Raw genomic sequence first — 13,627 nt, forward strand, 5'->3', positions numbered from 1 at the left:
ATGTTCTGTTTCAATGAATTTCCAGAGGGTTATCCCTGTTGTCTTTTGCAACAAATACTAAAAAGAGTCTTGTAGCACCTGAAAGTCAGAGTCACTGAAGTGTTTGATGGACTATTACAAAGCTGTCTAGAAGTAGGATCTCTTACTGCAACTCAGAAGTAAGAGAACTGAGTAAAAAAGCATTGAGATAAAAAGTCTGTGATGCAATTGTGTGTGTGTCAAAATGGCAGATGAATGGAATATGTTTGACAGACCAGATTTTTTATGGAGTCTTCCAATATTCCTGTCTCAGACCAAACATTTTTATCCTTTCTGCATTTGATCTGATGCCAATTAACATTTGTGCATGGACAATGTAAATAGATTTTCACTCTGAGAAATATCAGGTTGCTGTTGTTGTTCTTGTCACACACGGTCTTTTCCCCTGACAAAACTCTACGTGGCTTACAGATAAAAACAAGAATTGCTTAAAAACATATTTACTACTACTATTACTTATATTATTGTGGTTACAATTTATATCCTGCCTTTCTGTTTTAATATTTGGAATAGGCAATTCCAAATAGCTTAAGACAAAATTACCTTTCCCGCCCCGACCTGGCCACAGTGATCCATGCGACGGTCACCTCCAGGCTTGACTACTGTAATTCGCTCTATGCGGGGCTGCCCTTGAAGCTGACCCAGAAACTCCAGCGGGTGCAGAATGCTGCAGCGAGGCTCCTCACGGGGTCTCTGCCATGGGAGCATATTCACCCAGTGCTTTTCAAACTGCACTGGCTCCCATAAAGGGAAAAATAAGGTTAGAATCTGTTAAGATAATTAAAGGATAGAAAGCAGAGGAAGATGGAAAGGAATTGCTGAAACAATCAACAGAAGTGGAATACAAAAAGGGAGGTGTGAGGAGGTCACTGAAATAAGTGAATGAAAGATAAGATATTGAAATTGTTTGATTTATTTTAAACTGTTTTTGTTTTGTTTTGTTAGTTTAAGGTGTTATGTAGTGTTTTTGTAATGTATTGTATTGTTCTTTTTTCTTTTTACTTTTTATTTTGTGTGTGTGTGTGTGTGTGTGTGTGTTTAAATTGTTGGAAAAGTAATAAATATTATTTTTTAAACAAACAAACAAACAAACAAACTGGCTCCTGGTGGAGTACATGGTCAAATTTAAGGTGCTGCTTTTGACCTTTAAAGCCCTTCATGGCCTAGGACCCTCGTACCTATGGGACCGCCTCTCCCGGTATGCCCCACGGAGAGCCTCAAGGTCCATAAATAACAACACCCTAGTGGTCCCAGGCCCTAAGGAAGTTAGATTAGCTTCAACCAGAGCCAGGGCCTTTTCAACTCTGGCTCCGGCCTGGTGGAATGCTCTGCCTCATGAGACCAGGGCCCTGCAGGATCTGATTTCTTTCCGCAGGGCCTGTAAGACAGAGTTGTTCCGCCTGGCCTTTGGCTTGGAGCCAATTTGATTCCCTCCCTCTCTTTCTTTTTTCTTTTCCTTCTCCTCCTGCGATGAGGCTACATTGTAATATTTTAATGTTTTAATATTTTAATGTTGTATTTTAATTTTGTTTTTAAGTTGTAATCATTCAACTTGTTTTTATTATTGCTTATAAGCCGTCCTGAGCCCGGCCTTGGCTGGGGAGGGCGGTGTATAAATGAAAATTATTATTATTATTAAAAATAAAGCAATAGTAAAAATATCAAGCAATTGAACAGACAAACCCAGCAGGTAAATAAGCATTACAGTAATTCTAGGAAGCCTAAAAACTTTACCAATAAATTCAGGGAGCTAAAAAACAAGAAACCCTAACAACTTGACTTGTCACATGCTCACTGGAATAAAATATGGCAAAGGACATTCAGGGAGGGGACAAGCTGGACCTTCGTTGGCCTTGGAGTTCCACAGTCTTTTCAAAGCCACAGAGAAGGCCCTCTCTAGTGTTCTAGGCATAGATATAGCAATATTCATGAAGTTTCATAAGCAAAGCAACTGCCGCCCCCCACGCTGCAGACTTAGAAGTATCTAAATTTCAGTGTGAGCACATAGTGGATTTCAAGTGCAGTTACATGCATTTAGTCTTGGGGACCCTCCAAAGTGGTGCTTTGTGGGAGAGGGGTTGGTTGGGGTGTATTCAATGTCAAACAAAAATTGATGATCTCTTTCTACCAGCCCACAATAGAAAGTGTCCTTTCATACTGTATTACAGCGTGGTATGCTGGTTTGACAGCCACGGACAGGATGTCCCTACAGAGGGTGGTGAACACAGCACATGATATCATGGGCTGTTCCCTGAGTTTGCTAGATGATATCGTGGTAGACTGCTGCCTCAGGAGAGTGAGGAAAATTCCCAGGGATGACTCACACCCCGGCCAGCACCTCTTTAATCCCCTACCTTTGGGCAGGAGATACAGAGGTATAGTCAGCGGCACCAACAGGTTAAAGAACAGTTTTTATCCGTGGGCTGTTGGGCTGCTGAATGGAAAAAAATAGTGGTGCAATTAACTTCCAACAAGCACACAGAGTGCGAACAAGACTAATGGGGGGGGGGAGGGGGCTCATTTAATTTCACTGTACACAGGTGGTGTAGTGACAATAAAGGTTTATTATTCATTTATTATTTTATTATTATTTTGCAATGCGTCACTGATGCAACAATAGTGCATTGTTGGTGGATTTATTCTAGACCACCCACACATCATTTCACCCTATGAGATGCTTCCCCACCATTATCACATTATTGTCACCTGGAGAGGCGCTCTTGTGCTATAGCACAACAACAGTACCCAGAACATTTGTGATATGAGAAGTTACATGATTTTAGCAAGAAGCTTTGGGACATGCACCAATTGCAGGCCCAAATGGTATTAACAGTGTGTTCATGTCTCAATAGCATTATGAGCCAGGACATCTGTAGGGGCCCCTCTTTACAGCTGAACTGAAAGTTTATGCCAAAGGCTTCATGGGAAAGATAGGCTTTGGAGAGTAGATTGAGGAAAAGAGAGATGTTTAGAACTTTGCCCGAGTCAAAGGTCAAGGCATACCAAGCAGCAAGAGAAAGGTTCCTACACCTCCCCGCCACAAGTTTTATATAAAGTTCCATTGCATTAAAAATTAATTTTTTAGAAAGTATACAGTGACTTCACTTTAATAACAGAAGCAGTCCTGAGGGCCTTCAGCAAGCAAGCGACTGCATTTTAACCTTAAATTGTCCTTTATAAAATGAAAGCAACAATGGCTGAGCTGAAGGTATCCTTGGGGAGTATATGCAGTTAATGATTTCATTGTCTTTTCTGCATTGAACATGCTAACAACCATCACTAAAAATATTGAGGTCAATAGGGAATAAAAAATAAATATTTTGTAATGATTCAGATAAATAAGGTTGTGTTGTATTATTTGAATATGAAAAGCAAGTTGCTTTTCTGTACTTCTTCATTTAGTATAGGTAGACTTCACCCTTTAGTCATTAATTTCCACTTGAGTAACAATATGTGAGGAGAGCCTATGCATTTTTGGCAGGTGCCTGCAGTACATAGACAGCATGTGACTGGGGCCAGCAGTCTGATAACTGAAGGGCACTTAACATTCACTGAGTTTTAGAACAGATTTGCAACATTACCACGTGTGCAGATTTTTTTTAAAAAATTACTCACTACTGAAAAGTAGTCTACTTGAAGTAGTCTACAAAAAGCTCAAGCATCTCTGTGAATCAGAGCACTTTAATTATAGGTTTTAAAAATAGCGTCATGCCAAAATGCACAAAACAGCAGGACAGAGAAAGACATTGCTGTATAAACCTGTCTCAATAGATGCTGATAGGTCATGATTGAACACTGAAAATGAACACTGAAGCTGCTTGAGTCAGGGTCACCCTCTTGACTGGAACACTGAAAATGAGCAAGTCTGGATCCATGCTGTCAACCCTTTTCAGGGATATGACAATGAAAGGAGATTATGGTTCTTTCCTGTAAAGGTACTTTCTCTGTCTTTTTTAACTATAGTGGGCAAGCAAAAAATGACAGCCTATACAAACAGTTCATGTGTTTAGGCCTTGGGGGAAAACAACAATTTCCTTAGTGATGTACAAAAGCATGTCTCTCTTGGGGTGGAAAAGTGATTCATTTTTTCTTGAGCAGACTCCCAAAACAAGCCACCCCTTTCTCTTCAAAGATAATTTTTACAAGTGACTCATTCTTCAGAATTTGCTTACTAGCAAAATGATGGGCAGGGGTTTGTAGAAGGAGGGTCTTTATATTGCACAGGTTGCTGTGGAGAACTCAGTACACACAATGCACAGACATTTGCAGTATACCCGGGTTGGGGATTGGACTGCTGAGGAACAGGCCTTGCCATCAGCAGTGGCCCCAGTCCTGTGGTTTATTCTCCATCATAAGAACATTCAGGGACACCACTGGTTTCTGGGAGTGCTGCCTCCTGTGTATGCAGTAAGCAGCAGATTTCCCCCCTTCTCAATCCTGTCTCAGGGTGCAGCTCATTTATGACAGCCCGATGAGGTAGGCGAGCCTGAGGACTGGTGCTTCAGACACCAAAGTTAAGAAACTGCACATGCTGGTATTTTTTGCTTGTTATTTATCAGCGTTAGCAATCTTTTGGTTTGGCTTTTTTCCATTTTTCCATGTAAACATAATGACTATGAAATATATAATCAAGGAGCCTGGTTTTTTTTTTAGCTTTCATCACATGATTTGTGATAAATAAATAAATAAATAAATCATTACAGAGGAACATCAGCCTGCTGGATCCGCTCTACGGCTATCTAGTCCAGCACTCTGTTCTCACCATGGCCCATTAGAAGGCCCTAAGCAGAACCCTAGCACAAGAACACACTCCTCTCCTGCAGTTTCAAACAACTGGTATCCAGAAGCATATAGCTTCTGATCATGGAGGCAGAGCATAACCATCGATTGCCTTATCCTCCATGAATTTGTCCAATTCTCTTTTAAAGCTGTCCAAGGTGGCAGCCATTACTGCATCTTGTGGGAGTGTATTCCATATTTTAACTATGGGCTATGTCACATGTACTTGCATCTTGCTTTTCCACCCAGCAACTCAAGTCTACATACCATTTTCTCTCCTCTCACCTTTTACATTTGCAACAGCCGTGTTAGGTTGGCTAGGCTACGTTAATATATGTACATAAGCAGCAGTTCTTGTCAATAGATTGCAGGCAGGGGGTGTGGGATGCAAAGCGAAACCCTTTTGGCATCCCTGGTCACAGATAATGAGGCTCACTCCTAGCTGCATAACTTCATCCAGTGTTCCATTTCTAGATCTTGCTTACATATGGCGGAAGCATTTGGAGGTGACATATCAAATTTAAATATTTTATATGCTCACTCCCAAAGTTTCCATCAAATTTTATATGCCAGCTGTCAAATTTCATACTCTGAGGTATGTGTCAGTTTCTATCCTTACACCTGAGCTTTGTCCTAGTTGTTGTGTGAGCTACTCCATTAGCTAAAGCTAGGCAACTTGTTCACCTGCTTTTAACATCCTGTATCTATTTCTCTCAATACAGTGGTACCTTGGTTTAAGTACTTAATTCGTGCCGGAGGTCCATTCTAAACCTGAAACTGTTCTTAACCTGAAGCACCACTTTAGCTAATGGGGCCTGCTGCTGCTACCGCGCCACCGGAGCACAATTTCTGTTCTCATCCTGAAGCAAAGTTCTTAACCTGAAGCACTATTTCTGAGTTAGCGGAGTCTGTAACCTAAAGGGTATGTAACCTGAAGCGTATGTAACCTGAGGTACCACTGTATAGCATTTCTCTCCATAATGGCACAATGGCCAGGCTCTGTAGTGACATCTTCATATGTTTTATGCACAAACATGATTTTTAAAGGTGAACTACTCTTTCAGAAGATGCACCTTCCCTGAGCCTAAAAGTTGATGTTGAAACACCTTCAATATAAAAAAATACTTAAGATGAAGAAGTCACTAAAGTGAGCTTCCCATCACATTCAGTGGTCATTCCAGGCATGTCATTGCTTTCAGTTGTCATTTGTTTTTCAGCATTCATCTTAATGCATAGTTTTCAATGCTTCTTTACAAGAAAATTAACAGCTAACTATCTCACATATTGAAGATGTAGCTTAGTCTGCAATCTTATACTCACTTTACAGGGAGTTATGCCCACTCACCTCAACAGAACTTATTTCTGTGTAGAAATGTATATGTTTGCACTGTTATTAAGTTAGAAGTGGCTATTTTAAGATCAGTTTACTAATTTACAATTTGCTAATAATAAATATTTCCTGACAGACTATATCTGAGTCCGGTTTACCCACCACCACCATGCGAACAGACAATCAGTGACATTTCTGATAAATATTTTATTCCTTTATCAGTATTATTCTACAGCCTTTAAATAAACTATTTTTTTACCTCATGTACTCAAAAGAACAGCTAGAAAATAAGAGATGAATGTACCAAAACAGCCAACATCAAATGAATGGTAATAGCAGACAATATTCCTCTAGAATGCAGCAACTTTCATCTCAAGACTTGCAAGGAGTGAGGGGGGGGGGGAGGGAGAGAGGGAGGGAGAGAGAGAGAGAGAGAGAGAGAGAGAGAGAGAGAGAGCGAGAGTAGCAGCCGCAGGGAGAAGGGTTTCTTGAAGCCTTTTCCAACCAAAGCTACAATAATGCCTGATTGCATTACCGGTTCCTTGAAGGCAAGCGGTCTATTACTTTAATGCAGCCCTGCCGCCCTCCTGCCCGCTCTGCGTGCGTGTGTGCTTCTAATTGCACAACGGGAGGGGGGGGGCATCTGCATTGGAGCCTTCCGCAGTCCTCTTTACTCGCTTCACAACCGGGATGCTGAGATTCTGATTCTAGTACTTAGGACCGCTCGGAAGACTTGCTTGCTGGACTGCCTTCGCTTGTGCATCCCAGGAGGTTGGAACACACAGAGCCTGTACCATCTCGTTTCGAAGGGGGAAACACCTGAGAAGTCAGCAAAACAGGGGGCCACCTCCCCCCCACCCCCTTCCTTTTAGAAACGGATAAAGGGGGAAAGGAGGCGAGGAGCAGGAAAACGCCCCGCCAGGCTGACGAGCCTAAGCTTCTAAGTTCAGCACCACGGACAGCGCCACCAGCGCCGCCGATCGCTGAGCGAGGCCGCTTCCCCGGCAGCAGCCCCTCCGGAGCACGGCCAGGAGCGGGGGGGGGGAGCGGGGGGTGTTTCTTTTGCTTTTGCTTTGAAACTAGGCAAGCGCCGAAGAGTTGCAGAGAGGGGGCTCTTTCCCTGGCGAAGAGGAGGAGCCGCCGGAGAAGGCAGAGAAGCCGAAGGAGGGGAGAGGAGGATTTTCCCATCCCAGCTCTTTCCAACCCCACCCCCCACCGAGCTCTCCCTCCCTCTCGGTTGCTGGTTATGCTGCCTCTGCTGCTAGTCGTGGCCACGGCGGCGGCGGCGGCGGCTTTTCCTCTTGCTGGCGAGCGATGAACGCAGGAGGCGAGAGCGTCTAAGGCAGCTCCTCTGCGGCGCCGGGAGGGTCCCGGTCTCCCGCTCCTTCGCTCTCCTTGATCCCACTGCCTGGCTGGCTCGCCGGTTGGCGCTGCGTGAGCGCTCCGCGTCGCCGTATATAGAGAGAGGCGAGCAGGGAAGCTCCCGGAAGCAGCCAGCCCTCCGCTGTGCGCAAGGAAGGGCTCGCTGCAGCGGTGCCAGCACCGGCAGCGAGAGGCGCTTTCCCTCGCCTCTCCCTTCCTGATACCCCGCTCGAAACCCCTGTTCCCATTAGGACCTCGAAGAGGGGGCGCAGGACCACCGGGAAAGGAAAAACTAAGTCCCCGGGACTTGAATTCGGAGAGAGAGAGAGAGAGAGAGAGAGAGAGAGAGAGAGAGAGAGAGATCTACCCCCGGCGAGCAAGGGCAGATCCGACGGAGAGGAGGATCCGACGGCTCTTCTGCACCTGGCGCCTTGGACTAACGAGGAGTCTGGAAGCACAGGATGGTGGTGGTTCTCCGAGCCGGCTGCCGGGCAGCTCTCTTCCTGTGGATTTTCAGCAACATCAGCTGCAGAGCCCGGACAGCTCTGCCGTCCTCTCGTGAGTACCTCGTTTCTGTATTACACTGGCCAGGGCGGTTTGGGAGGGAGAACCGGATTCCCTAGTCGGAGCTCGAATTCGGTGCTGGTTTGGTGCTGGTGGCTCTCTTTTGTGCGATCACCGCAACAGCAGGAGGCTTGTGGATCTGGTCCACTATTTCCGTGGCGAGGGTGCTGTTGTCGATCCCCACCTAGACCTAGGCTTGCTAGTGGGCTCTCTCGGAAGTTCTTTGTCCACTCTTCGGTGGGATTGGCAGCGGTTTGACTTTCAAGTGCCAGGAGCGTTGGTGCGCGCTCAGAAGAGGGCAATGGGCGCTATGACTCGGGATTTTGCTGCTGATCTGGTTGGAGAGGGCTTGATTTAGAAAGAAAAACAAAGTTTTCCTTCTCAAAGCAAAATCGGTGAAGTTGGACTAAAGCCGTTGCCTCTGTGTTTCATTCTTGAGAAAGGGATGTTTGTTACATAAACGATGAGCAAACAGTTGGTGGGCGAGGGGGTTGCATCCCAGGGCACTTTGAGAGGGGCCTAACTCTGTTGCCAGATTTGTTGAGCTAAGGGCAAGTTGAAACATTGAAAGTCGAAAATGACTGTAAGCTTTTAGCGTTGGTTGGCGGATGCCAGACTGAAGTATTTAACCACCTCTCCAGTCTCTATAGAAAGCGTTGTTGTAGGGTTATCAAATATACAGCTTTTAATTCAAAGATCTGCAGTTTCCTTTTTACGTTCACAGTGATCTGGAAAGCAGACGCTGCACGCCTGTGGCTCAGTGTGCTAGTTTTGCTGTTTGTTTTGGAGTGTGGGCAGTGCATGCTGAGTTCTTGTAATAAATCACCTAGAAAATTTAATAGTCAATGTACAAGTCTTGATATTTCACTCAGCACCTTTGCATCTGTTACCTTCAGTTCTGGAAAATAAAAGGCACTACTTTATTTATAGGAAGAAGGGGAGAAATGCCAGAGCAGATCATTGAAGTTTGGAGATTCTTTGTAGTTCCTTGGTGATTAAGTAAATGCACTTTGCACTTGATCTGGTGAAATTTCATTTATGTTTATGTGAAATATGCCACACTTGAGACTTGGCATACCATGGTTGAACCCTGAAGACAACTGGCATTTATTCAGTCCCAAATGCAAGGGATTTTTTTCCAATGTCTGTGATACATTTGAAAGATACCATGTATGACACAACGAAAAACATGGTTCAGTATATGAACCAAATAATTGCACACTGCAAACTGGTTTGAGCAATGTCGCGCTCTCTTTCAGAAGCAATCCAATGAGGATTTTTTGTGCTTGGTGCACATGGCTTATCCCATATAGATTCTGAATGTGAATGTCTTCCAGTTAATGGTAAAACGTGGTGTGTAACACCACAGGAAGTCAAGAAAGACCTGGTTGTACCTTATCTCTGGCTGCTGCAAGCTCAGTGTGTTCTAGATGGTGTATTGAAACTCAACCCTTGTACATTTTTCTTCATGTTCACGTAAATGTACCCTGCATCATATTTTTAAACTGTCTCTGTATAGCACTGTTGCTGTATCAACTTGCAGGGAAGCTAGTTTGTGTTACCTCCTAGTGTTGTATCATAATGCAAGAAGTTTATCCATGTGCACTGATTTGTGGTACTTGTTTTAATGTTATTCAAGCTTGGATGCAGGCATCATGCAACCATTATTTGCTCGTTTTAAAAAATTTAGACAAGAACCTTCTGTAAGTAAAATTTCCATGTTGTCTCTTTTGAAAACAAAACAAAACCCCATTCTCTACTGTATATGCAACATATGGATATCATATAGCTATACTTTCCCAGTTTGCTAGATTCAATAGTTATTTTTTTTATTATTACCTTGTGATCCCTTGTTGCCAGTATTGGAGAAGGCAGAAGAGGGACTGGCTGCTAACAGATGAATAGTTGCATAAAGCAAATCAAGCAATATAAGTACATCTGCTTTCTTGAACCATTATAACAAACCCAATTACCTTCTGGCAAATGAAAAGTGTATGAAAAACATTCTTGCAGAGAATCGTAAAGGTATATCCTTCCAAGTGACAGTGAAGGAGCAACAAAGGAGGCTTAGTTTGCTCTCAGATTTGGTAATGTTACTTGAACACTGTGATATGTAAGACTTTGGCAGATGAAATTAATCTGCAAACTGATGTCCAGTTTGATTGCGCCATAGAAAGTAGGTTTTTTTTGGGGTTTTTTTGGAGGGGGTTACAGAGCTACCCATTACTGAGCAGTTTTGAAGTTTTCTGCCTTAATGTCCTGCTGTTGAAATGGGAACTGGAAGACTAAACTGGACTATTTACTGCATATGGAGTTCTGAGGGTGATGTACATCCCCTCAAAGGCAGTGGCAGAACTCTGTTGATTTTAATGCAGCTGGAAGATGCCACCCACAAATACCTTGAAAATGCAAGGATGACCTGCTAGGTTGCTGAATGGCTGTTGAAATGGGAGCTGAAAGATTAAACTAAAGGACTATTTACTAGGAAATGCAAGGCTATCTTTGGTTGTGTGTGGAAATTGCTGAAGTCACTGCACATTTTCATGTGGAAGTGTGCACAAAGGAGTGTGAAATATGACAGAGCAGCACCAAAAGTTTAATTGCACTCGTTCTACAAGTTACTGTTTTGAAAGCTGCTCCTTCACACAAGAAACTACATATTGCTCTATAGTTGGTTCTATTGTGCTAGAACTAGAGCACCAAGTATTTGTGTTATTTTTAGTAGAGAGAGCTGAAAATACTTCTTTTTAAACTTTTACATATTTTTCCATATGGTTTGGCCAAGTCGTTTCACTAAAATTAATAATTATTTGTTCAATGGCCATCAAGAGCAAATGTTCACATTTTAATATGACAATTTTATAGTTTAAAATAAATATGAGTTTCAGATGTGGTATAATAATAATGCAATGTAAATAAAATGTTCTATCCTTTGCAAACAGTACCATATTGAAAGGTAACATTTATCAGACCCAACCATAAGCAGCTGTACCTACTGATGGCCTTATGACAAGGTTTAAAAACAATGATCTGAAGACTCTTAACTGTTTGCATCAAGGATAATGAACAGCTTAGCCAGGAGAGGTCATCACAAGACAAAAAGTAACATGGAAAATAAAATTTAATACTTCCCCCCTCCTTTACTCTCACTTTGGAATAGGCTGAGAAGGAAGCAAATGCAGTCAGGCTTAGACAGTGTGTCTGCTTATGGGCTCTTCTTCGCAAATTATCTTTTCTACTCAGTACATAAATGTAACCAAATGAGCACTTTTTGAGCTTTCTATAGATAGTTTAATGCAACCTAATTATGGAACCATTGCCTTTCACAGCAGGGTTGTGCTCAGTTCTGCTTGTTTATGTGTGAGTGAAGTGGGCTCCAAGCAGGCACCTTACTTGGGAAACTGCAATTGAAGCTATAACAATATGATAGTTTCTATAGCTCAGCTGATAGTGAAATGTATCACCCTGTGTTGATCAGGAGTAAAAACCCAACATGCAGAGAAACCTTTTATTATGCACATGTATGCACACTGTGTAATATAAGTTGACTGACACACAGACACATCATTAATAATGATGCTAATTCATACGAAGGTATGGAAGATGCACAGAAACGGACAGTATGAGCAGGGAATTAAACCCACAGCCTGATCAACATATTCTACCTAGGCAGTAAAATGCTTAGAATGTTGCTTAAATGTAAGCGGTACATAAATTGTCCAAATGTATCAATAAACATGCATAGCGGACATTGACAATGGGGTAGTGTGCACATTGGCCAGCCAATATCCTGCAGCAGCCATATAAATTGTTCAATGTGAAAACTATCCACTGTTTTGTGATTTGTGTGTGTGTGTGTGTGTGTGTGTGTGTGTGAATTGGTCAATGGTGATAATGTAATTATTACAGTCCTACATAATGACATTTTGAAAATGATCAGTTAGGTGATAAAAGCTTCTAGAATCACAGAATCATAGAAGTGTAGAGTTGGAAGGGCTCCCAAGGGCAATCTAGTCCAACCCCATGCAATGCAGGAATCTCAGCTAAAGCATCCAAGACAGATGGCAAACCAGCCTCTGCTTAGAAACCTTCAAGGAAGGAGAATCTGCCACCTTCCAAGGGAGTCCGTTCCATTGTCAAATAGCCCTCAGAGAGATCGTGGGATGGTAATCTGATTCTTATTTTTTAATTTATTTTAAATAAATAAACCCTTGCTCCTGTGTACTGTATTATTATTATTATTTTTTAGTGAGTGATATGCAGAAATGAATCTTTTACGTCTTACCAACTGTAGAAAACCCTGCAATTCTAGGAAGGAGTGGGAGAATTTTCACATGCTGAACATTCTCACATTTCTTTCTGTCCTTAAAAGATTCATTTTTACTTGCAACTCAACTCAAAAGGAAAGAATATTTAGCTATGCCCTGCTTACAGTAGAAATCTTTTCCCTTTGCTAGCTGCTAGATTAGGTACCGATTCTTCTGGATTTCTTAATGCATCCGGCTGCAAGGGTGGAGAAGCAGACTGGTTTTAAGTTCATTTACATTTATGCATCTTTTAATAGTGTGCTTCAATAAAAGAAAAATGACTGTTGGTCAGTTGACAGTCTGCAGCCTATTTGTATTTCATTTATGTTTGGATGTTTTGTTTGTACTTCACACAAACTAGCATGTGGGTGCAGCAGCCAAGACAATATGCCTAAGGCACCTTCGCTGGGAAAACCCCCAAAACTGCCAGGCTAGCTAACTGTTTGGTTTCTAACATTAATGTTATGTTGGTATCCAGCATGGTTGAAAATTGCCCTGCTGAGCCCTCTTTGCCCAATACACTGGGCAGAGACTTCCACTGACTGCTCATGTTGTCCTGTGTGTGCAAACACAGTCATTACCCAAAGCGGTTGGCAGAACATGAGCAATGCACTGATGGCCAATCTGGTTAATACCAATCACCATCAATATTTCAAAGTGTTGGCCTCCTGTGTTTTGGTTTCCAAAAGACTCACAGAGCTTTCCCAAGTTTTCTTCATGCTTATATGCTTAATACATTGAAGCCCAGACAACCCTATTTCAGCAGCAGCAGCTGCTGTGAGAGGGACTAATGTAACAATATTTAATGTTCGAATCAAAAGCCAAAAGCTACAGCTACACTTGGGTAAGTTTGCATCTGACTTCTGGTTCACAGAAGGAGAACAAATTTTCCTTGAGGAGTTCCTTAGCCATTTCAGCTCAGGCCTTGGAGAATCCTTGTAAAGCATCATGTGTCATGTTCAGTTTCTGAAAATGCTTAGAAATATTCCAGATATGGCACTACCTGAAGACTCGGAGTGATAAACTGTGAATATGTTCCTGCCTTAAATGCCTGAGCAGGAGCCTATTCTGTGTTCTCTTGGGAAGATCTAGATTCCATATACATTGAACAGAGTGGCATATCTCATTACTGGTCACACATCTCTATAGACAGCCAACACACATGAACATACACAACTGCCTGATAATGAGTTTTTAATTCCACCCAACTCAGTAATTGACTTAGGGAGGCTGTGCAAATGTGTGG

The 13,627-nt window shown here is 42.5% G+C and overlaps 1 protein-coding gene across 1 annotated transcript in view; it reads left to right on the forward strand.

Moving 5' to 3' along the window:
* The first annotated feature begins 6,825 nt into the window (after window positions 1–6,825).
* The window catches only part of CNTNAP2 (contactin associated protein 2), a 1,044,505-nt gene continuing 1,037,703 nt past the window's right edge, over window positions 6,826–13,627 (forward strand). The window contains exon 1 of the mRNA XM_080975740.1: window positions 6,826–8,068. Coding sequence (XP_080831866.1) covers window positions 7,972–8,068 — 97 coding nt within the window. The 5' untranslated portion in view covers window positions 6,826–7,971. The remainder of the gene's footprint in view (window positions 8,069–13,627) is intronic.

This window comes from Podarcis pityusensis (assembly GCF_964106645.2).
Source record: "Podarcis pityusensis genome assembly, chromosome: 12".
NCBI classification, from domain to species: Eukaryota; Metazoa; Chordata; class Lepidosauria; order Squamata; family Lacertidae; genus Podarcis; species Podarcis pityusensis.